The following is a 24266-nucleotide window of genomic DNA, read 5'->3' on the forward strand; positions in this document are numbered from 1 at the left end:
GCAAAACCAAAAAAAAACAGAACTCAAAACCGTCAGTAGCAGGCCACTTCCACAAATTATTTTTCAATATTCAGAAACCAAATTATTGTTCTCCTGTTAGCACTGCACAGTGACAGTGAAGATCAAGTGTAGTCCCCAGATGAAGTAGGTTGGTAAGAGCTATCATGAAGTAGGTTGGTAGGGGCTGTTATGTGGCCAGGGCAATAATAGAGTCCCTTTGTTAACACCGCAAATAAATGTTCGTATTTTTAATATTTCCGTTGGAACATTTTATCTGCATATTTAGAAAGGAAATGGACAACGTCAATTTGTCATGCTCCAATTCCACCAATGTGGGTTTATTCTGTGGGCTTTTAGGTTCACAACGGTTTGAGAGGAGCTGAATCATTTTGGCTTGTGTCAGTAATTCAGTTACCATTGCCATTATAAACAATTTTAACGATAGGTTTCAGAACAATGAACAATAGAGCACGGGAACAGGCCCCTCGACCCTCCAAACCTGCGCCGATCACGTGTCCTATCTAGACCAACCGCCTGTATCCTGCTATACCCAGTCTGTTCATGTGCCTTAAAGGTCGCTAACGTATCTGACTCAACCACCTCACTTAGTAGTGCATTCCAGGCCACCACCACCCTCTGTGTAAAAAAACATGACCCGCACATCTCCACTGAACCTTCCCCCCCCCCCCCCCCACCTTGAACCTGTGTCCCCTTGTAAATGTCATTTCCGCCCTGGGAAAAAGCCTCCAACTGTTCACCCTATCTATACCCCTAATAATTGTATAAACTTCTATCAGGTCGCCCCTCAGCCTCCGTCTCTCTAGGGAGAATAATCCTAGTTTATTCAATCTCTGCTCATAGCTAATACCCTCCATAACAGGCAACATCCTGGTAAACCTTTTCTGTACTCTCTCCAAAGCCTCCACGTCCTTCTGGTATCGTGGTGACCAGATTGGACACAAGTATTCCAAATGTGGCCTAACCAACGTTCTATATAACTGTAGCATAATTTCGAGCTTTTATACTCGATACCCCATCCTCTGAAGGCAAGTATGCCATATGCTTTCTTCACCATCATTTCCACCTGTGCTGCCACTTTTAAGGCTCTGTGGTGTCTCTATGCTCCTGATGGTTCTGCCATTTATTTTATAGCTCCCACCTGAATTGGATTTACCAAAATGCATCACTTCGCATTTGTCCGGGTTAAATTCCATCTGCCATTTCTCTGCCCAATTTTGCAGCCTATCTTTATCCTGTTGTATTCTCTGACAATCTTCATCACTATCCGCAACTCCTGTAATCTTAGTACCCTACACATCTTTGGGTTGTGAGGGTGAAACCTACGCAAACACAGCGAGAATGTGCATACTTCACACGGACAGTGACCCAGAGCCGGGATAGAACCTGGGATCTCGGTGCCATGAGGCAGCAGTGCTAACCACTGTGCCACCATGCTGCCTTCTTGGACACACTTAACAAATTCCTCACCATCCTGTTTATCCTGTGTTTGGGCCTTGATGAGATCTTGTACAGCTGACGTCAATCCGGGTTGAGCTGAATTTGAGCGCCCAAATCTGTCAAAGCTGCTACCAATTGCTTTCAGCATTAATATTGTACCCTACACCAAACATTAAAAATATAGACAAAATATTACGTTACCATAGCAACAATCCTTCGGACAGCAGCAGATGACATGTCTTCCCCTTTTGGTTGTTCCACGAGCGTCATACCCAAATACTTGAGGTTAAATACCATTCCTTCCTGGAGTGATTCTCTCGTATCAGTCCAGTTTTCTGGCAATTCTTGAAGAAAAATTAAAGAGTGTGCATTAAGGAATGCTAGATGGAAGTTGATATCAGCACATTGGCATGACAGGGCAGATTCTGCTATATAGATTTTGGCTTGTAGCTACAGATTTAATAATAATAATAATCTTTATTATTGTCAAAAGTAGGCTTACATTAACACTGCAATGAAGTTACTGTGAAAAGTCCCCAGTCGCCACATTTTGGTGCCTGTTCGGGTACACAGAGGGAGAATTCAGACTGTCCAATTCACCTAACAGCGCATCTTTCGGAACTTGTGGGAGGAAACCGGAGCACCCGGACGAAACCCACGTAGACACGGGGAGAACGTGCAGACTCCACACAGTCAGTGATCCAAGATGGGAATCGAACCTGGGACTCTGGCGCTGTGAAGCAAGAGTGCTAACCACTGTGCTACCGAGCCACCCATAATACATCCTCTCTTTATGTTTAAGCAGTAGAGTTTCCATCTGATTATGTGGGCTGTCTAGCTGCAAATTGCTTGAAATCAGCATAAACCCAAAACAAATTGCAGAATTTTGAATGAAGTTTCGACAACCATTTACAGGTGAGAAAACATCATGCTTCAAACCAGCTCCATGCACAAAACTGGCATATCCCCAGGCAACTTAGCAGCCATTACGAATTTCAGCCAACTGCACTCTTCGAGGAGTCCACTTTCTTTCTTCAATAGTAGGTCAGTGATGTTGGGCCGCTTCTTGATATGGCCCCTGGGCATCATCAAGGCCTGTCCTGCCATGAAACATGGTGTGAAACACCCAGGTGCATCATTAATGAAGTTTGGGGTGGAGGATTTGGCATGTTTTCCCGCCAGGATCGGGAAACACTACACAGTTTGATGGTTATCTTGGGAGAATGTCTCCTTAGAAAGAATGTGATTGCACTGAGGGGATGCAGAGGAGATTCACCAGGATACTATCTGGCATGGAACATTTAAGTTATGAAGGGAGGTTGGATAGACTTGGCTGTTTTCTTTGGGAGGAGTAGATGGAGGGGCAACCTGATTGAGGTGTACACGATCGTGAGGGGCATGGACAGGGTGGATAGGGAGCAGCAGTTCCCTTTTGTTGTAAGGTCAGTCATGAGTGGGCACAAGTTCAAGGTGAGAGGCAGGAGGTTTAGTGGGGACGTGAGGAAAACTCTTTTTACCCAGAGGGTGACAGTCTGCAATGCACTGCCTGGGAGGGTGGTAAAGGCAGATTGCCTCACATCCTTTGAAAAGTACTTGGATGAGCACATGAGTCATAACATTCAAGGCAATGGGTCAAGTATGGGTAAATGGGACTAGGTAGGTAGGTCAGGTGTTTACCACGTGTTGGTGCAGACTCGATGGGCCAAAGGGCTTCTTTTGCACTGTGTGATTCTGTTTCATCATCTCCAGTTGGGCCACCTGTAGACAGCAACTTACCTGTTATTTCCGCAGCAGACACCTAGTAGAAGGCGCAGAATTGCACCAAATGACAATCCCAATGTTACTAACTGGCACAGACCCTTAGAACAAATTTTTAAAAATCATTGCATATCAGAACACAGATGTAGGACACTGATGCAATGTACATGTTGCAAGCGTGCATTAATTTCTAACCTCATTAACTTCAAGCAAGGTTGAAGACATGGGCGGGAGGGGCAGGAAAAGACTGGCTTTTATCAGATCCTCCCTTCCTGATGCCAAGTCTCACGATCAGGGACTTACAACAAGGGAGCGCCCCCAGGGAGCCTGAAAGCAAAGTGCACAAGGGTTTGCTTTCCAGGGTTCCTGAGCGCCAACTACCCCATTTGCCGTTGGATGAATAACCAGCAGCGGCAAGATGACACCTTTAACCAGGCATAAGTCGGATGGAGAGTACCCCACCGAGCACTCTACCAGCTCAATTAAGTCATGTCACCTCCAAGCTTGCCAGGGGGTGGGGTCACGGGAAGAGGCATTAAATTCCAATGATCAGGAACCTTTTTTTTAAAAAGAGATCAAGTGTCATTGGAGTGTTTTACCAAGTTGGATTGTGTTACAATAGCATCCACTCCCAATGAAGGAAACAATGCCAGTCGATTCTACTCTATGAACTCTTATCCGGAGAGTAATATTTCTGTAACAAGCTGTTCCAAGAATTTGTCTCAGGACGCAAACACAGCGGGATTGAATTTCAGGCAACAATGGACATAAACAAAATCCACACCATATTTACGTTGAGCTTTAAACCTATAGCGAAGCGAACAGAATACACTGCTTCTTGAGATTTCCCAAGTAACTCAGAATTCATGAATTCAAGAATATCAGAATTAGAAAAGCAGAAGTATGAAAATAATTGGGTTTTAAAATGACTGGTCTATGGTGCCGAGGACCCGGGTTCGATCCCAGCCCTGGGTCACTGTGCGGAGTTTGCACATTCTCCCATGTCTGTGTGGGTTTCACCCCCATAACCCCAAAGATGTGCAAGGTAGGTGGAGTGGCCACGCTAAAATTGCCCCTTAATTGGAAAAATTAAAAAATAAATTAAAATAACTTGTCTAAAGGCAAACCAGATTTTGACCCTGGTTTAATGACAGATTGTTTATCCGATTCAGATTATGTGACAATAATAACAATCCAACATTACTGTTTCTACTGTGCTTTACCACAGAAGAAGAGAAGATCAATTGAGGTCGCAAGTTGTAACAAGAAACCAATTTTAGTAGTTTGTCTTCCTGCTTTCCCAGCCTTCACCCGTGCACAATGTCATTAAAAAGTCAGGCCAACTGCTTGAAAAGTTTGATATTTGGTAACTGAAGCTTGGAAGGGTAAAGTTTAAAGTTCGACCCTCATCCGACTCAACCTTTAAGTCTTTTGATTCATTGCCAAAGTTGCTTAGAGCACCAACTCGACACTGCAGAAAAGAAAAACCCTTTTTATAGTGCAAACCTTGTGCCATGGAAAACATGGGCTCCAATAATACCCACAGATTATTGGAGTCAGCTCGTATCTGACAATTTAGGTCAAGAAACTCCTTGTTTTGGTATATATCCAGAACACAAACATTAGTGAAATGGAAGTGGAGGTGAAGATTTGCATTTTCTTGGAACTAAACACAAAAACCCATGATATGAAACTATTCAACATATTTTGTACTAAACTAGGATTACCATCACTGGATTCCCCCACCCCACCTTAGCAACATTTTTACTTCATATTGTGGCATCTAAAATGGCCGCCCTCAAAGCATAATGGGAATTGTGGTCTGGTTGGGACACAGATAATACACAGCCCCTGTGTATTGTGCAGAGGAAACCAGACCTACACAGATAGTTGCACCTCCCCGATCTCCCCAGAACAATGGAACACAGATTGAAACATAGCAGTAGTAACAGACTCGGGGACACCTATTCACCTTATTTGGGAGTGCATACGTGCCTTGGACAATAACAACTAGGACCTGCTCAGCTATCAAGGTACCCGCCCCTAATTGGCCAGAATCGATTCGGGTGATCAAAATCCTATTGATCTATTGGATCCCGAGTTGGGACCGCCCAAAAGATCAGAGGATAAGAGGAACTGCTCGACCAACATTCTGTCTCTTTTGGGACCGGCCTCTGCCCCACCAACTGCAGCACATCAACCAGCCAAATTCAAGGACCCCGATTGCTACCAGAAGGATGAGCCTCAGCCTAGATGCACCTGAGAACTTCCAGCCACCGCACGTGGGGAATCAGATAAAGGCCTTATCTAACTTGCACAGAGCCGGTCACTTGAAAGTTAAGTAAAGGTCATTTAGGCTGTTAGGTATAGTTTAATGTGTAGCCACATGTATAGAACCAAGCCCATGTTTAATAATAAACAAAAATTGAACTGATATACGGGTTGTGTGGTCATTTGTCCAGTACACGGAATGTACTCGCGTCTTGTGGTTATTATTAAGAAACATAAAAGAGCAACAATCCGGTTACCAGTTATTTTAGGTTTATTGGGTTGATCATTTCCACAAGGCAGGTTTCAGAATATAAAACTTTTTAAGATAATCACAAAAAGAATTAAAAGGTTAGTGCATTTTCTTTGTAGAATGTGGAACACATGATTGTTGAAGCAGAGTCTGTAAATTCAAAGAGAATTTGATAGTTATTTGGAGGGGGGGGGATAAAATAAAAGGCAGTGATGACTTCACAGGAATGTGGGATTATATAAGGTGGCAAACAAAGAAAATTGCAAGTTTAGAGTGGGTGGGCCAAATGGCCAGTTTCCATTCTGTAACACTATACAATTCTATGGGAATAAAAGTTCTTCCAGAGATTAAAAACTGGTTTTCATTGAAGTCAAATGATATATTGTTCATGGAAGGATAAATAGACGTTTTGGGCAAATCTGTTCTTACAACCCAAAATGCTTCTTTTGTACTGCTGAAAAAAAAAGATATGTCAAAGCTTTTCATCTTGCACTCATCAGGGCACTTCGCAAGAAGGCCAGTATGAGAGGAAAACAACAGCTAAATAAAGTAAGTGACAGGCATTCGCAGACCCACTCCCCAGGGCAATACCGTAACAAACCAGGCAGCTGGACCTGAACTGAAATTTCAAACAATGCTTGGCAGTTACCTTTTTTCAAAAATATTGTTGCATTCCTCCTTTTGCACATTTTCATCCAAATATACACCCACCAACAAGCAATCAACGGGAACAAATAAAATGTCAATCCCCTGGCCAACAATTCCTCCCTCCCACCAACTCCAAACATTTTAAACACAAACATCAAAGAAAATAATTCAGGAATCCACCATCCACCCATACATAGTCAGCAACAACATACACAGTCCAACCCCACCTCCCTATGTTCCATGTCATCCAATTTCTGGAAGTGCATAATAAATAAAGTCCATGAATTGTAGAACCCTTTCTTCCTTCCCTCAACTCAAACTTCACCTTCTCAAGTGTTAAAATCTCCAACAGACCCCCCCCGCTACGCCAGGACACTGGGTGGAGAAACTGACTTCCACCCCAACAGTATCCGCCTTCGGGCGACCAGCGAGGCGAAGGCTACATCATCTGCCTCCGCACCCACTTCCAACCCCCGTCGATCCGATATCCCGAATATGGAGTCCAGAGGACCTGGCTCAAGTCTTACATGTACCACCTTCGACATTACCCTGAACACCTCCCTCCAATACCCCTCCAGCTTTGGAGAGGACCAAAACATATGAACTTGGTTTGTGGGCACCCCTGCAAAGTTCACAAACATCCTCTACCCCTTCAAAGAGTCGGCTCATCCCCGCCTTTGTGAGGTGCACCCTTTACACCACCTACAACTGTATCAGCCCCAACCTCGTGCACGGTGTTGAGGCACTTGCCCTCCGCTTGGCAGTTGTCTGTAAGTCACCATTAACTAGTGCATTCTCATGGCAACTGTGCCAGAGTCCACTTGCTAACAAGTCAGTATTCACTTCTCGTACAGTTTTTTAGAAAATAATTTACGGGAGGTGGTGTCGCTAGCCAGCCTAGCATTTATTGCCCATCCCTAGTAAACCTTGAAAAGGTGGTCATGAGCTGCCTTCTTGAACCGTCACAGTCCCCGAGGTGTAGGCATATCCACAGTGCCGTTAGGGAAGGAGTTCCGCAATTCTGATCCAGCGACAGTGAAGGAACAGCAATATAGTCCCAAGACAGGTGATGATGTTCCCATGTATATGCTACCCTTGTCCTTTTGATGGTAGTGGTCATGGGTTTGGAAGGTGCTGCAGTGTATCGTGTAGATGCTACACGTTGCTGCTACTGTGCATCAGTGGTGGAGAGATCGAATATTTTTGGAAGGGGGAGCAATCAAGGGGGCTGCTTTGTTCCGGATGGTGTCGAGCCTCTTGTATTTTTTTTTAAAACATTAGGTTTAAATTTTTTTTTACTAACAACGCAATAAACACATTTTCAATGCAAAACAAATACAGTACAGAAGAATTATAATTCAAAAACAAAAAAAGAACATTTTCCAAATAATACAAAAACAAAGAAAAAGTAAATGACTTAACTCCATCCCTAAAAGCCGATTTCTAGATCTATGAAAAAGGAGATAAACGGATGCCATCCCAGGTAGAATCTCTCAACAGAACCCCGAATGGTAAATTTAATTTTCTTCAAATGCAAAAAAAACGACATCAAGTCCCCTAACTGGTCAGAGACACTCGGCAGAGCGGATGTCCTACACCCGAGCAGAATCTGTCCGGGCTATCAGTGAGGCGAAAGCGATAATGTCCGCCTCTACCCCAGATTGAACTGCCGGAGAGTCTGAAACCCCAATATGGCCACCAGTGGGCATGGCTGTAATTCTAATCGGACAATATTAGACATGGGTAACATGCTTAAATGGGTTAGTCTCCCAGGGGGGTTGACAGGAAAACATTCACTCTAATAGCCAGAGAAGGAGCCAAAGGTATTAAGTGTTTTAATTATGCCATTGATAGAGGGAATTGGATCTGTAATATATAAAAGTTGGTCATCTACATAAAGAGATACCCGATTAATACCCCTCCATTGATTAGAAGTTCTCAATGCTATAGAGAAAGGCTCTATTGCCAGGACAAATACAAGTGGAGAGAATGGGCAACCCAACCTAGTGCCCCTATTCATGGTGAGGTCGTCTGAACATAAAGTACGTGTGTGATCCTGGCAGTAGGAGGATTGTATAGCGAACTGATCCAGGAGACACATTTTTGGCCGAATCGGAATCTTCCAAAAATCACAGGCAAATAGACAAATGCTTCCTCTGCGTCTCGAGATACTATCACCTCTGGTTCGGGTGCAGGAGAGGAAGAAAGTATGACATTTAAAAGGCAACGTTTATTGGCTGATAACTAACGGCGATTTATAATGCCCGTTTGGCCCTCTTAAATTCTGCCTGGAAGGCAACTTTCCAACCGAGTGCCAGAACCTTAGCGAGCAGCTGAACATCCGCGTTTAACAGCGCAATGGATCGGTATGAGCTGCACTCAGGTCCTTGTCATTCTTAAGGAGCAAGAAAACAGAGGCTTGAGTAAGAATCGGAGGCAATGAAAGGTGGCACTTCAAAATGGAAGGCATGTCCCTCTGGGCGCCAATTTTCAGCAACTACAGGTCTGTCCCTGCTGGGTTGGATGGCCTCAAGAGCCTACACAACATGGAAGGGGAGATGGAGTCGGACCTATTTGATTGAATGTAATCATCAATGGAGGTGGACAGGTGCTCACAAAACATTTTATTGGCCAACCTTTTATTGGCTGGCAAAGTAGTATCCAACCTCCAGGGTGGAGGTTAAGTGGGGTCAGACTCCAGCACCAGATCAACAAAGTGCGGGGTGTGGTCAGAAATTACAATTGCCGAGTACTCGGCTGCCACCTGGCGAACAAAAAGGATGTGAAAAAACACTCCGTGTCTACCCCTCCCATCTGAGACATGAAGAAAGACAAAGCCCGGGTCACCTGCAACAGGACAAAAGGTGTGGGTTTTGATCGATCCAATTTCGGGTCCAAAACACAGTTCAGGGTACGATGGCATGTGTCGAGGTTGGGAAGGGAAGATATATTGACCGTTAGGGTCAGCCACAATCTGGGATGAGCAGATAAAACTAGAACAACCCTCAGTCACTGCCCATGTGGAGTTTGCACATTCTCCCCGTATCTGCATAGGTCTCACCCCCACAGGATAGGTGGATCAGCCATGCAAAATTGCCCCTTAATCGTGAAAAAAACTTTAAATTTTATTCTAAAAAACTAGAATGAAATACTTGCCCAACCCATCTCTTGCGCGGATTGGTCTGATCTTTAATGCGCAAATGGGTTTCTTGCTACAACAAAAACAAACAGAATTTAGGATCTTAAGATGCGTGAATGCTCTCGATCATTTTACGTGGCCCTTCAAAACCCTAGCAGTGCAGCTAATCAGTTGGTTTGGAGGTCTCCCACCACCTGTAACCCAGAGTCAGCTAATTGCCAAGGAGGGATGTTAAACAAGGGGCACTGAGAAGACAAAGCAAGATGATCAACCCAAGATGGCCACCGAGCCAAGTTACGTAACTCGACAAAGCGAGACCAGCAGAGACCGTCAGGAAAATTAAACTAAACCCCCCCAACCCAAACACGCTATCAGTCACATATTATTACTGTCAAGCATAGCCACACCTAAAAGCAAATAGAACGGTGGCAAACAATAACTTAACTGAAAACCCTCAAAAACAGAACACAACAAAACTCTCTCATGTTAAAAATAATGAGCTGCAGAAAACTCTTTAATATTGCTGCCATTAACTAACACACCTTAGGTCTTACGAGGAAAGGTTGAGTGTGCTCGGCCTTTTCTCATTAGAACGGAGAAGAATGAGGGGCGACTTGATAGAGGTTTATAAGATGATCAGGGGAATAGATAGAGTAGACAGTCAGAGACTTTTTCCCCAGGTGGAACAAACCATTACAAGGGGACATAAATTTAAGGTGAATGGTGGAAGATATAGGGGGGATGTCAGAGGTAGGTTCTTTACCCAGAGAGAGTAGTGGGGGCATGGAATGCACTGCCTGTGGAAGTAGTTGAGTCAGAAACATTAGGGACCTTCAAGCGGCTATTGGATAGGTACATGGATTACAGTAGAATGATGGGATGTAGATAAATTTGTTCTTGATAGAGGACAAAAGTTTGGCACAACATCGTGGGTCAAAGGATCTGTTCTGTGCTGTATTTTTCTACGTTCTATGTTAGCAGGGAGACTCCCAACTGGGGAGTAAAAACCTGTTTAACTTAGTGCGCCTTAGGGAAGCACAGTGGTGCAGTAGTTAGATCCTCTCTTATTAGATATGATCATTGCCTGCCACTTGTGATCCTCTCTTATTAGATATGATCATTGCCTACCACTTGTCAGCCCAAGCCTAGATATTGTCGAGATCATGCTGCAGTATCGAGTAGTAAATGGTTATGTAAAGTGTTGTTTTCCCCTTATAAATCGGCATTCCTGCGCTTGTGTGTCCTGATGAGTGCAAGATGAAAAGCTTTGACATGTCTCTTTTTTCAGCAGTATTGCAATTCTGTAACAAACTACTACTACTTGTTTATAATAATAATAATCTTTATTATCACAAGTAGGCTCACATTAACACTACAATGAAGTTACTGTCAAAAGCCCCTCGTCGCCACATTCCGGTGCCTGTTCGAGTACACAGAGGGAGAATTCAGACTGTCCAATTCACCTGACAGCACTTCTTTCGGGACTTGTGGGAGGAAACCGGAGCACCCGGAGGAAACCCATGCAGACACGGGGAGAACGTGCAGACTTCACACAGACAGTGATCCAAGCCGGGAATCAAACCTGGGACCCTGGCGCTGTGAAGCAACAGTGCTAACCACGGTGCTACCGTTTACCTTCCAACTACTTCGTTTACTGTTCATGATCTCAGCAGTTCAGGACTCCATTGATGAGTACATTATATCTAAATTTATTATTGGAATCTTCGATCCTACTTATTTATGACATTTATCCAGAATAGGATTTTCTTTTAAATTATAGACCAATGTGAAAAACTCCAAGATGATCTAAACCCAACTTGCCAATTCTAGAATCATGGCTAGTTTAGTCAGGATGAAGCTGATTTTTGTTTAAGTCTGCAAAGAATTGTAGTTATTTTAACTTCCAACTTTAGTTCTGGGATTTTTTGAGCAGACAAAATATTTGCAACAGGTAATTTACTGCAGACAAGATGATAAAATGACCAAACCTGAAACCTTAAATAGACATTAATTTAAAGCACATCCAAACTAGCACAATATTTAAATTTAATCCCAGAATTAGAAAACTGCCCTCATCCACTACACTGTCTGATATAACTACACAACTTTCAAAACCCCTAAGAGCATCCTTTCTTCCAGTAACAGCACATCAGCAGAAAATTTGAATCCATGAATAGAAATTCTGCTTTATATGGACCAGAGTCCACGTAATGCATCCATTATGTGAAATTACATGTCAATTTGAAAAACCACATTAATACAGAAATGTATAATCTCAGAGCGTCTCTGTCTGTACAGAGAACCATTTTACATGGAAAAAGTACAAAGTTTATTTAAAGGTTAACTAATGTATAGGTGTCCCATTCTATGACATCATTTTACAATACAATAAAAATGGAGTATCAGAAGAACTTGTATAAAAGAATGTAAAATGTGCAGAATTGGAGGCAACCTTGTAGCCTGGGAGACAGAGGATGAATTTTATATAAATTTAGAGTACCCAATTCATTTTTTCCAATTAAGGGGCAATTTAGTGTGTTCAATCCACCTCTCGTCCACATCTTTGGGTTTGTGGGGGCGAAACCCACGCAAACACGGGGAGAATATGCAAACTCCACATGGACAGTGACCGAGGGCCGGGATCGAACCTGGGACCTTGTCGACGTGAGGAACGAGTGCTAACCATTACACAACCGTGCTGCCCAAGAAGGCAGAATTTAATGGAAAAATTTCTAAGTTCATTTATGGCTGGTTTTGCAAGAAGTTTCCCATTACCTACCTGCAACATCCCCCCCCCCCCCCCCCCCCCCCCCAGGCCTATCAGGTGGAGGCAGTAACGGAAAGGCGAGCCAGCAGTCGGAGGCCTGCTGGATCCCAGGACCCAGCTGGGTTCCAGTCAGATGCTGAGCTTTTGGATCACATTTACCAGAGCTGATGCAGATGATAGGGTGTGGCTGTGAGATTCAAATGGAGATGTCAGAGACACTCCAGCAGGTCCATAGCCAATTTGAGGAGTCCCAGAGGCTACCAGTGCAGGAGATGGCATCAGCAATGCTTGACACCAAGGCCAACACTGCTAGGGTAGCGACTGCAATAGAGAGCCTGGTGGGTGATGTCAGCAACACGAGTGCAGGAGTCCAAGTCGTGGCTCAGTAGGCGACGGCCATGGCTGAGCGCCTCGACAGCGGGTCCCAGTCACTGGGGGACCTCAATGAGGCACTGCGGAGAATGTCCCAGTCTCGGGTGGGCATAGTCGAGGCGCTGCAGAGCCCCTGGGTGTTCCAATATTGGCCGCTGCATCCATGGGGTTGCTTCCTGCAGTGTTCAGCAACAGTGTCCAGGCATCATGGTCTGATTGGGATGCTAGGCAGTAACTCCCGCATGCTACATGACCTGCCCACCCACAGGGATCCACTTGGGAGATTTGAAGTGCTCACTTTAACTACCACAAAAGCCAATTCCAAATTAGCAATAGTTTTCAGCTGCACGGCCAGAGGCCTCCAAGGGCAGTGGGAGTTATGGATGGTTAGTATTGGGGGGTGGGGGATATCCCTGGAATGGCACCATGTGGTCTATGGCTTGGCATGTTGGACCCGTGGGCGCTGAGACACCCATCCTCATAGAGGCCATGAGCAGCACCCCCCCCCACCCCATCCTCCAATGGCAGCCCACCCCAACTGAGGCAGCCCCCCCGGGGGCTCCCCACCTCCCCTCCAAGCCCCGGTGCTTCGGTTCTCTTTGGCTACTCACCTCCTCGGGTCCCCGCAGCTACCCTTCAGCCAGTTTCACGAAGAGTACCAATCGGCGCCTGCGTGACTACTTGCTGGACATGCCATTAGATCATGGGAGGCCATTAGATGTGGGGTCTTTCCCGTTAATTGTATGGAGATTCGGCATAAGTGGTGATTATTGGTTGCTCACCGCGCTACAGCAAAATCCTGATTTTAGCAATGGGAGCGGGCCAGTTTGATCGCAAACAGATTGGCGTCAGCACAGTTCTCGTTTTGGCCTCTCCGTGATTTAACAGCCTCACTGCGCTCTTGCTCGAACGCAATGTGGCCTATAGATTGCACCCCAAGTGCCGTTAGATAGCGGTGGGGAGCGTGCCGGAAATCCGTCACAAATTACACTTATAGAGGCTGCAATCTGCTGGATGTTCTGCCAGCAAGATATTCCGGTCCTACGCTGGCACACAGGTTTCCCAGCGACGAGGGGTGCAGTCACCATGAAATCCCGTTGTCAGCGGTGAGGTTAGTAAATCCCGCTGGCAGGCCGCTGAAAAAAAACACGGTGTGTTGGTCGGTAAATCACACCCATAAACGTTCCGTTACATCGTGCCCATTGTATTGAAAGCCATTCTGTAATGCAATTTCTCTGATTCCAGCTCTCAAAATCTCCTCCATATAAAACAACTGCCGACTGTCAGATCATTAATCTGAAGAATTCAAGCTGCTGACAGGAGCTAGAGAAAGCCATGTTTATTCTTGATTAAAAGCTATGCTGATCCTTGCAAATATTCTCTTTCTTTCATACGTCACTTGCTGCGAAACCCAAACTTACCTTAGCGTTGAGCTTGGAGGACAGGGACTTCAGCTCCGTACCGGGGAGAGCTGCACATGCACTGTTTTACATTTTTATGTTCTTTGGGACCCAGTGTGCTTGCGCACAGAAAACAAAAGGGTGCGAAAATCTGGGTCAGGTGACTGGTTGAGGAACACCATAGCTAGCAAGTATCCCAGGTAAGCAACAGGGAGAGATCCCAAATAGAAGTCCCAAGTGCAGGACAGAGACAGAGGACAGAAACAGGTGCCAGTTAAAGAAAAAAAAAAGGAGGAGCAGAGAGAGGCTCCAAGTGGCTCAGTAGAATTCCTGAAGAACCCAGGTTGGTGACTCCGTGCTACACGCCATTGGAGTCAAGGTAACCCTTTGGAGCAGTCGTGTTCTGTTCAGTGCGACCAAGGACCTGAAGCTGTGATTGTGATTTGGTGCTCGAGTGTCAACTGGGGAATCCAGGGGAATGGAATCTTGGGAGACAAGATTGTAACCTTGCAACGTGGGCCGTTGTTGAAGCCATCCGAGTGGTGCAACATTTGAAAAGAATTCCAAGATCAGATATTTAAAAGTGAATCCTTCCCAAGAGAGACAGAGTTTCAGTGAAACTGGTTGATTCACCCATTCATTCGGTGGCACAGTAGTTATCACTGCTGCCTCACAGCTCCAGGAACCCAGTTCAATTCCAGCCTTTTTGGTATGTGGAGTTTACACTTTCTCCCCGTGTCAGCGCGAGTTTCCTCTCGGTGCTCCTGTTTCGCCCCACGGTCCAAAGATGCACAGGTTAGGTGGGGTTCGGAGGAAATAGGGTGGGGGAGTGGGTTTAGGTAGGGTACTCTTCGGAGGGTCGGTGCAGACTCAATGGGCTGAATAGCGTCCTTCTGCATTGGGTCAGGTAGGGGATCTATTCATTGCTATTTGCCTGAAGCAAGGCACAAGAGTTGGATTCAAAACTATGTTTTCAATGCATTTGTTTGCCTTTGTTGCACAGTTCCACAGAGTGAAGTCTGAACTTCTCTTTATCACTGTGGGTTATGACATTTCTATTGTTGTGAAATGAAACAGCTCATTCAACAACTTCTCTGGCAGCAGGGACTCACCCACGGTGTAGTTGAAAGCAATAATAATCTTTTAATGTTACTTTTGATTAAATCATGAGGTCCAGAAAAAGTTAAGGAAGTGCTCTGCTGTGTGTGAAAAGAGCCATGCTGACAAGAAGGGAGCACCCAGGTTAGTTGCTTGGTCTGTGCTACTTGCCACTGACAGCCAAGGCTACAGGAGTGGTGCAACAAAGCCATCCTCAACACATCCGGGCCAAGGGAAAATGGGGAAGTGTTTTTCTTTCCCCCGCTAGTTGTTTCTAGTGCAGATACTTGGGTAGCCCAAGATACAACTGTGTAATGATTGAATTTCCCATCAAGAATTAATTTTAAAAAGCACACAAATGATCAGACTGTGCCTGGCATGCATCAAATCCTACATGGGACACCTTCTGGAAAGAAATGAGTAATAAGAACTTCAAAATCTTTAATCCTTGCAGTGTGATTGAATAGCTGCTTATAATGGGTAAACCAGTTCAGGGTGTTGGCATGGTTCCATGCCTACCAGTCTGTTCATTACTTGAAGGTTCCTGCAACTATGCATTGGTAGGCATAATTTCTCACTCAAAGTGAAATGAGAATACAGATGTATGAAATACACATTTAAATATGGGGGAGGGTAAACGTGTATAAAATTCCAACTACATGTATGTATCCTGCAGCTAAAAATTTGAACCATCAGATCACAAGTACTAGAACAAGCATAGTCGAACCACAAATCCTAGAATCTACAGTGCAGGAGGAGGCCATTCGGCCCATCGAGTCTGCACCGGCTCCTGGAAAGAGCACCCTACCCAAGGTCAACACCTCCACCCGATCCCCATAACCCAGTAAACCCACCCAACACTAAGGGCAATTTTGCACACTAAGGGTAATTTAACATGGCCAATCCACCTAACCTACACATCTTTGGACTGTGGGAGGAAACCGGTGCACCCGGAGGAAACCCACGCACACACGGGGAGAATGTGCAGACTCCGCACAGACAGTGATCCAAGCCGGGAATCGAACCTGGGACCCTGGAGCCATGAAGCAATTTTAGAACAGTACAGCACAGAACAGGCCCTTCGGCCCTCGATGTTGTGCCGAGCAATGATCACCCTACTCAAGCCCACATATCCACCCTATACCAGTAACTCAACAACCCCCATTAACCTTATTTTTTAGGACACTAAGGGCAATTTAGCCTGGCCAATCCACCAAACCCGCACATCTTTGGACTGTGGGAGGAAACCAGAGCACCCGGAGGAAACCCACGCACACAGGGAGGACGTGCAGACTCCGCACAGACAGTGACCCAGCCGGGAATCGAACCTGGGACCCTGGAGCTGTGAAGCATTTGTGCTAACCACAATGCTACCGTGCTGCCCTAAATGCTTTGGATGTACCAAACAAATGTTAAATGGTATATGAAAGTATAATTCATAACATTTCAAAACAACACAGTTCAAACTTCCAGGCTTCAATTTATCCATTTCAACATCTTGTAAAATCAGACGAATATTTATTAGTTGCTGCCCAATTTACTTGAAAAACTTTGTAAACCAGGGACAAAGTTCCCCCCCACCCCGGCCCGCTCCAATCATTGGACCAGACAAGAAAACCAATATGCAGTTTGCCAACTTCACAACCAGCTTATCCCTCTATATTTTCCAGCACTCAACATAAAATAATGCTGGAGAAGTATCTCACACCATCACAATCATGGGGCGGGGCCTGATAGAGCCGGAAACATCAGCTCTCCAAATGGCAACCCCTTCTTATAAAAATAAAAGCAAAAGATCCCATGGAAACAGATGCACCACCAACACACACACCCTCCCTCAGGAAATGCAAGGGAACACCCCCACCCGCACGGATCTCACAAAATGAAGGCCCCCCCCCCTCCCAGAACTGCACTGCCCTGCCCAGCTATTTCCCTCTCCATCCCAATGGCTGTACTTACATCTGCACCCCTGGTGGATTCCTTTCGTCTGATTCCCATTTTTAAAGAAGCCAGTTATACACCTCGCTGCGTGAGATCACATTGCAGAGTGAGAGGGGGGGGGGGGGGGGCTAAATATGGCAGAGTTAGACCACTGACGAGACCGTAATATATTGAAATGAGTTTCTCAACTTTTCTGGGTGGGAACTACAATAAGTCACTCATGGGTGGGCAGGGAAAATCAGAACACACGAACCCGTCGGTGATATTATCATTCTTCAGCTCTCAGGGCGTTTACGCCCATGTCGCCATCTGTGTTTGGGACGAACGTGGGTGCGAAATCCACCCCCTATCCCAGGTTTTCATATTTCCATTTGAGTTTGCTTCCATTGTGTGCACATCCAAAATTATTAAAGTTTACAGTTGCACAAGGATATTATAAATACCCCATATGTTCCTAAAATGCAGGAAGTGACAAGCCAAGAATTAATAGATAAGCGTTGTATCATGCTACACAGAAACAATAAAGATTAAAAACACATGTATACAAATTACTGTCTGTGGACTAGGTCTTGTAGCATAATGTTTATATTGCTCGACTGGACTAATAATTGCAAGGTCAAATTCCATCAAAGGGCTTTGAGAATTTGAATTCCGGTTGATAAATATATGCTGGAAATAGAATTGAAAATTGCTATCAGCTGAAAAGAAAAGTGAGCAAAAAATGGTCCTATCAGGAGGTTAAGAGTAAACTCTATCTCACATAGACAGGGTTTACTCTTACCCACCCCACCCAACTTTTGAAATGGCCTTGCAAACTACTCTAATCAATGGGAATGAACATTCAATTCCAACCTTGCCAGCAATGCCCACAGCCCAATAATGAATTTTTAAAAATACAATTGAATTAAAACGTCACACCAGATATCCATATAGCAACTCAGTCTTCAACTCCAAAACTAGCAGGGTGCAATTTCTAAGTGTGCATTCTTCGTACATAACTCTAGACAGCAAATTTTAAATGCCACTTTTTCCATGGAGTTCAGCACAGCTACCTTTGATCGCACCCTTACTTGGCGGCCATGCATACTGAGTCACTATTTAAATGGAAGAGAAGAAAATTTACAACTATATATAACCTTTAATGACTTCATTAAGACCCAAAGTACTTTAAGGTCAATTAAGTGTAGCCGCGGTCATATTGTAGACAAGACAACCTCATTAAATTTCCCTCCCCTCGCAATCAGATATGTGGATATCAATTGTAGCATCCCTCCTACTCCAACCAAGATCGGCCAAAGCAAAAGATAGACATAGAACATAGAACAGTACAGCACAGAACAGGCCCTTCGGCCCTCGATGTTGTGCCGAGCAATGATCACCCTACTTAAACCCACGTAACCCATATACCCGTAACCCAACAATCCCCCCATTAACCTTACACTACGGGCAATTTAGCATGGCCAATCCACCTAACCCGCACATCTTTGGACTGTGGGAGGAAACCGGAGCACCCGGAGGAAACCCACGCACACACGGGGAGGACGTGCAGACTCCACACAGACAGTGACCCAGCCGGGAATCGAACCTGGGACCCTGGAGCTGTGAAGCATTGATGCTAACCACCATGCTACCGTGAGGCCCCAAGATCTTACTGATCTCTAAGGTTACCAAATGAACCAAACGTTTTCATTCAATTTATAGATTTCATAATTTCTAAAGTTCTAGACAACAAGCTAGATGCCAAAACAAATAGTGGGAGGTTGTAAAATCTGTTCCTATTTATCATACTAGCATTTGAGATTTTCGCAAATGATAGAACTTTCGAGGAATGGCATTACAAGTCAGATTGCCACTCCATTCCTTTTTGACTTACCCAGGTTGGGAGCTCACATTTCTCGCCCGATCTTTCACCCCAGGCCTGGTGAGAAAAGTGCAGCACAGCAGCCCCTGGACTCCCTCCAGTGCAGGGCATCAGCATTGGGAGAAATTGAAGCCAAGTCTCCTTTTTACAGCACTAGCTGCCTCAAACCAGCTAAGTGTAAAGGTTGCATTCACTGAGAAGCCAGGGAGAAGGTACATCTGTACGGTAAGTGGGAGAGGAGAGGTGTTAGGGTGGTCCAGGGCAGTGGAGTGGGGTTGGCCTTGGGTCTGTGAGGTGACAACAGCATAGTCAGAGGGGTGGGGAGAGTCAGAGGGTAGTGGGGTGGGGAGGGGTCGGGGTGGTTAGTACCATAGTTACCCAGGAGTTGAAAGTGGTTTTAATCCAAAACCTAGGACTTGGCTCTCCACTCTGCAACTGAATCCTTGATTTTCTGACCAACAGACCACAATCAGTAAGAATGAACACCAACACCTCCTCCACAATAGTCCTCAATACCGGTGCCCCGCAAGGCTGCGTACTTAGCTCCCTACTCTACTCCCTGTACACACATGACTGCGTGGCAAAACTTGGTTCCAACTCCATCTATAGGTTTGCTGATGATACGACCATAGTGGGCCGGATCTCGAATAACGACGAGTCCGAATACAGGAGGGAGATAGAGAACCCAGTGAGTGGTGTAACGGCAACAATCTCTCCCTCAATGCCAGCGAAACTAAAGAGCTGGTCATCTACTTCAGGAAGCAAAGTACTGTACACACCCCTGTCAGCATCAACGGGGCCGAGGTGGAGATGGTTAGCAGTTTCAAATTCCTAGGGGTGCACATCACCAAAAATCTGTCCTGGTCCACCCACGTCGACGCTATCACCAAGAAAGCACAACAGCGCCTATACTTCCTCAGGAAACTAAGGAAATTCGGCATGTCCACATTAACCTTTACCAACCTTTACAGAAGCACTATAGAAAGCATCCTATCAGGCTGCATCACAGCCTGGAATGGCAACTGCTCGGCCCAGGACCGCAAGGAACTTCAGAGGGTCATGAATACCGCCCAGTCCATCACACAAACCTGCCTCCCATCCATGGAGTCCATCTACACCTCCCGCTGCCGGGGGAAAGCGGGCAGCATAATCAAGGATCCCTCCCACCCGGCTTACTCACTTATCCAACTTCTTCCATCGGGCAGGAGATACAGAAGTCTGAGAACACACACGAACAGACTTAAAAACAGCTTCTTCCCCACTGTCACCAGACTCCTAAATGACCCTCTTATTGACTGACCTCATTAACACTACACCCTGTATGCTTCATCCAATGCCAATGCTCATGTCGTTACATTGTATATCTTGTGTTGCCCTATTATGTATTTTCTTGAATTGTGTTTAATTCCCTTTTCTTCCATGTACTGAATGATCTGTTGAGCTGCTTGCAGAAAAATACTTTTCACAGTATCTTGGTACACGTGACAATAAACAAATCCAATCCAATCCAACTAATATTTCCTGGGCAGCTATTCTGCTGAGACAGTCAGAACCATCTGAAGTCTGCAATTAAATTGGATAGTTCCCACTGCAAGGAATCGCCCATTAGAAGTTTAAACTTCCCAGGCAATTCCCTCCTTGCGTGGGGACCTCTGTAGAGTCCCCAGCGCATCTTCTGGGATTCCTTTGGGGTACGACCACCTGGAGATTGGGAGCGCTGGCCTTAGTGTCACTTCCAATTTGCTCATTTTAATACTTGTTTTAAAAAATCAATTCTGCCAAATTTCATGGCAGGAAATGGGTGTGAAAGTGGTCTACCTTAACACTTACAGTACTATAGATTAAAAAACAGATTTAAAACATCTGCCCAACATAGAAAAGATGTGAAGGTAAAAATTATCAGTAGTTGCTCAAGTTATTACAGGTAAGGATTTGAAAACTATCAGCTATGTACTGTTTCATTCTCACTAATGATGGCTCTGTCAAAAGAACCATGGCTGAATGTAGCAAAAGGAAGGATTTGCATTTATGTATTGTTTATCCTCAAAAGCAACCTCCCCCTGCCACCCCGCCAAAAAATAAAATGTCTTGGACAATGACTCATCTCTTGAAATGCAGTCAGTGTTTTGCAGGAAAACACAGAAACATGTTCTCACACAACATCCTCAAGCACCAATGAACAACAAATTGGTTTTGATAGCTGAGGGCTAATTGCTGGCCAGAATCTAGGACAAACCCCACTCTTCAAAATAAGTGCCATGGGGGCTTTGTTTATTATGTCCACCTAACCAGGTGGCTCCTTGGTTTTAGATTTCATTTGATGGTCAGCACCTTCAACAACGCAATACTACCGCAGTGTTGTGCTTCAGCACAGGGGAGTGGTGTCCTCGCAGTCAGTGTCACAGTGAAGCGGTCTGGGAGTGGAAAAAGGGGCAGCACGGTAGCATTGTGGATAGCACAATCGCTTCACAGCTCCAGGGTCCCGGGTTCAATTCCGGCTTGGGTCACTGTCTGTGCGGAGTCTGCACATCCTCCCCGTGTGTGCATGGGTTTCCTCCGGGTGCTCCGGTTTCCTCCCACAGTCCAAAGATGGGCGGGTTAGGTGGATTGGCTATGATAAATTGCCCTAAGTGTCCAAAATTGCCCTTAGTGTTGGGTGGGGTTACTGGGTTATGGGGATAGGGTGGAGGTGTTGACCTTGGGTAGGGTGCTCTTTGCAAGAGCCGGTGCAGACTCGATGGGCCGAATGGCCTCCTTCTGCACTGTAAATTCTCTATCTATATCCATATCAGCTGAGATTTGGTGCTTCCAAGCTCTGAAATGGGTGAAGAGGCAAGGATATAACCACTGAGCCAATCTAATGACAAGGTTGGAGTCATGCAGACAAGGATGAGTCTCAGTTCAGTTCCTGGTAAGTGACCTTGAACAAGATGCTACATAATCAATACTACCAGGCTAGAGGTGATGAAAATATCACTGATCCATTCCTGATCACGATTTGATGACACACTGAAAATGTACTTAAGGTTAAGAACAATACTAGGCTTAGTTCTGATGACTCATTTGTCTAACAAGTTAACTATGCTCATCCTACATGCTTATAGCTGAAGAATGACAAGATATAGGAGAACTGTTTATGGTGTTAAATGATATCAAAACTATATTCCAGCATTAGTTACTGCATCAAGTCACTAAAGGTTTTTACAGTAGCGGTTACAAGAACTTCAACATTGTATCGTAGTGAAATCAGTGGCAGGCGCTGCATCACTTTTAATCTTCAGTGCACCAGCTACCTCATTGTGTTAAAAAAAAATTGCTTCATTTATAGACACACCCTGTACCACTTAAATCCTTGGTTCATTTAACAAAGGGCTTTTTATTTGGCAAATGAGGAGTTATAGCCAGAACCATTTCCATATATATTTTCTTCCCAGAAATTGTGTACAGGCTGTGACATGCTGACCCTGATTTTTACTGAACACCACTTACGAGCGGCCATATTTGAAGTTAATGCTAGCAAGACCATTAAAAGTAGAAGGGCGAGGACCAGCCATGTGGCTCGAAGTTTATTTTAAACTGACTAAATTTGTAATGCTCATTGAGGTAAATGATATCAAATTTTCAAAGCAAATGGGGAATTCGGTTCTCGTTTGCCAGATACAAACAAAGGTTTATTTATACACGAGAAACCAGCCCTGACGGGACAAATGAAACTAAGTAGGTGGATAAAGTAGCTGGCCATTTACAGTGCTGTTTCTGAGGGACAGTTCCAAAGTGCAGACAACCTACTCTGACAGTACTCCATACGTAAGACACAGCATGTAAAATTCATATATATTGTACGTGTTGGGAGATGGTGCAAAGAGGCAGGGTTAGACAAGGCTAATCTTTTTGCAGTTTACATCTGATGTCAAGGAATTGTTCTTGGATCTGAAACAAAAATATTTCAAAATGAAAAACATTCCTTGGCTTGTTTTTACTCCCCTGTTTATATTGATTAACCAGACCCTGTGTAATAAGAATCTCATCACCAGGAAGCAATGGTTAGCAACTTATGAGCAACCATTTCAGTAATACAGTTTTAACTAATCTAACCACCATTCCAAAATATTACTAAAAAATGAAATTAATTCACTGACTCACACACATTGGTGCAGTTTGACAGTTGCTTTTGTTGCATTTGCAATGGCCTACATGTGAAACAATTAGTACGTCAGCACAACTGTACATTCTGGTTTAGGAATGGTTACTTTGTTGGCTGTGGCCTGTACAATCCAAAGAGGTTAGTATAGTGCCTTGTCTAGGGACACCCATACACTGTGCTCACAATTTGTTCAACTAACTGGCATTACTGCTAATGTTGCATGGTTTGCTACATCCAGCATGAGTAAATTATTCTAGCTCTACAAAGATATAATCCAAGTTAAATTTTAAGCTAAATTTCTAGTTTTGAAATAAAATTTGCCACGTGAAATCAAATATTGTTGCAAAAGGCTGAGGAAAAGCCTTTAATACCTTACCATCCATCACATGATTCTATAATCTTTCAGCTCAACTGGAATAATCTTCTATTCGTTAAAGGAGAACTCCAAACTTCCAATTGTGGTTCACATGGAAGAAACTCCAAGTATCTGGATAGAATTTTGCTCTTCAATAAAGTATTTGGCGAGGGAAACACTGAAAATATATGATCTCCGGCATCAATCTCTATGTCATTTGGTCTTCCACTTATGCTGCAGAAACTATTTGAGGCCTTTGTACTCACAGTAAAACAGACAGAAAAAAGATCCATGCTTTGGAAATCAGATTTTTAAAGGTGCAAGTTTATCAAAGATTGTTTGTGCTTCAGTGTCTGTCTCGGGGGAGTACCAGCTCAGAGTGAAACTCCAGCCTTTTGAGGTTAACAACCTAATGTTCAAAACATCACAGGCAACATTTTCAAGGCCCATTTGCCGTGGGCACAAATTCCGTTATGATCACTAACTCCTGACGAGAGGGCCATAACGGGATTTGCGGCAGAGCTGATTGCCATGGATTTAAATGGTTTCAAATATTAATAAACGGATTGACACCATTGATTCTGGGGTGGTACGATGTTCAGTTGCGGCGTGAGATCGCACCTGCGCGAATCACTACTGGTATCCAAAACGGAAACCAGTCGTGATGGCCATACTGGGGACTCTGAGGAGCGTGTAGCCCCTATGTGATCAGGGACATGGCAAGGCCTACGAGGCCCCACTCTGCCCGAGTGATGGTGCAAAACCCCAGCTTTTTTTGACAAAGTGTCAGAAGTTCTCCAAAAA

General features: G+C 44.6%; 1 protein-coding gene across 1 annotated transcript in view; it reads right to left on the reverse strand.

Annotated features, from left to right (window-relative positions):
• ldlrap1b (low density lipoprotein receptor adaptor protein 1b) overlaps nt 1-24266 on the reverse strand; it is a 58875-nt gene that overhangs the window by 31812 nt on the left and 2797 nt on the right. The window contains exon 2 of the mRNA XM_038799438.1: nt 1660-1802. Within this exon, the coding sequence (XP_038655366.1) occupies nt 1660-1802 (143 nt within the window). The remainder of the gene's footprint in view (nt 1-1659; nt 1803-24266) is intronic.

This window comes from Scyliorhinus canicula, chromosome 1 (assembly GCF_902713615.1).
Source record: "Scyliorhinus canicula chromosome 1, sScyCan1.1, whole genome shotgun sequence".
Lineage (NCBI taxonomy): Eukaryota > Metazoa > Chordata > Chondrichthyes > Carcharhiniformes > Scyliorhinidae > Scyliorhinus > Scyliorhinus canicula.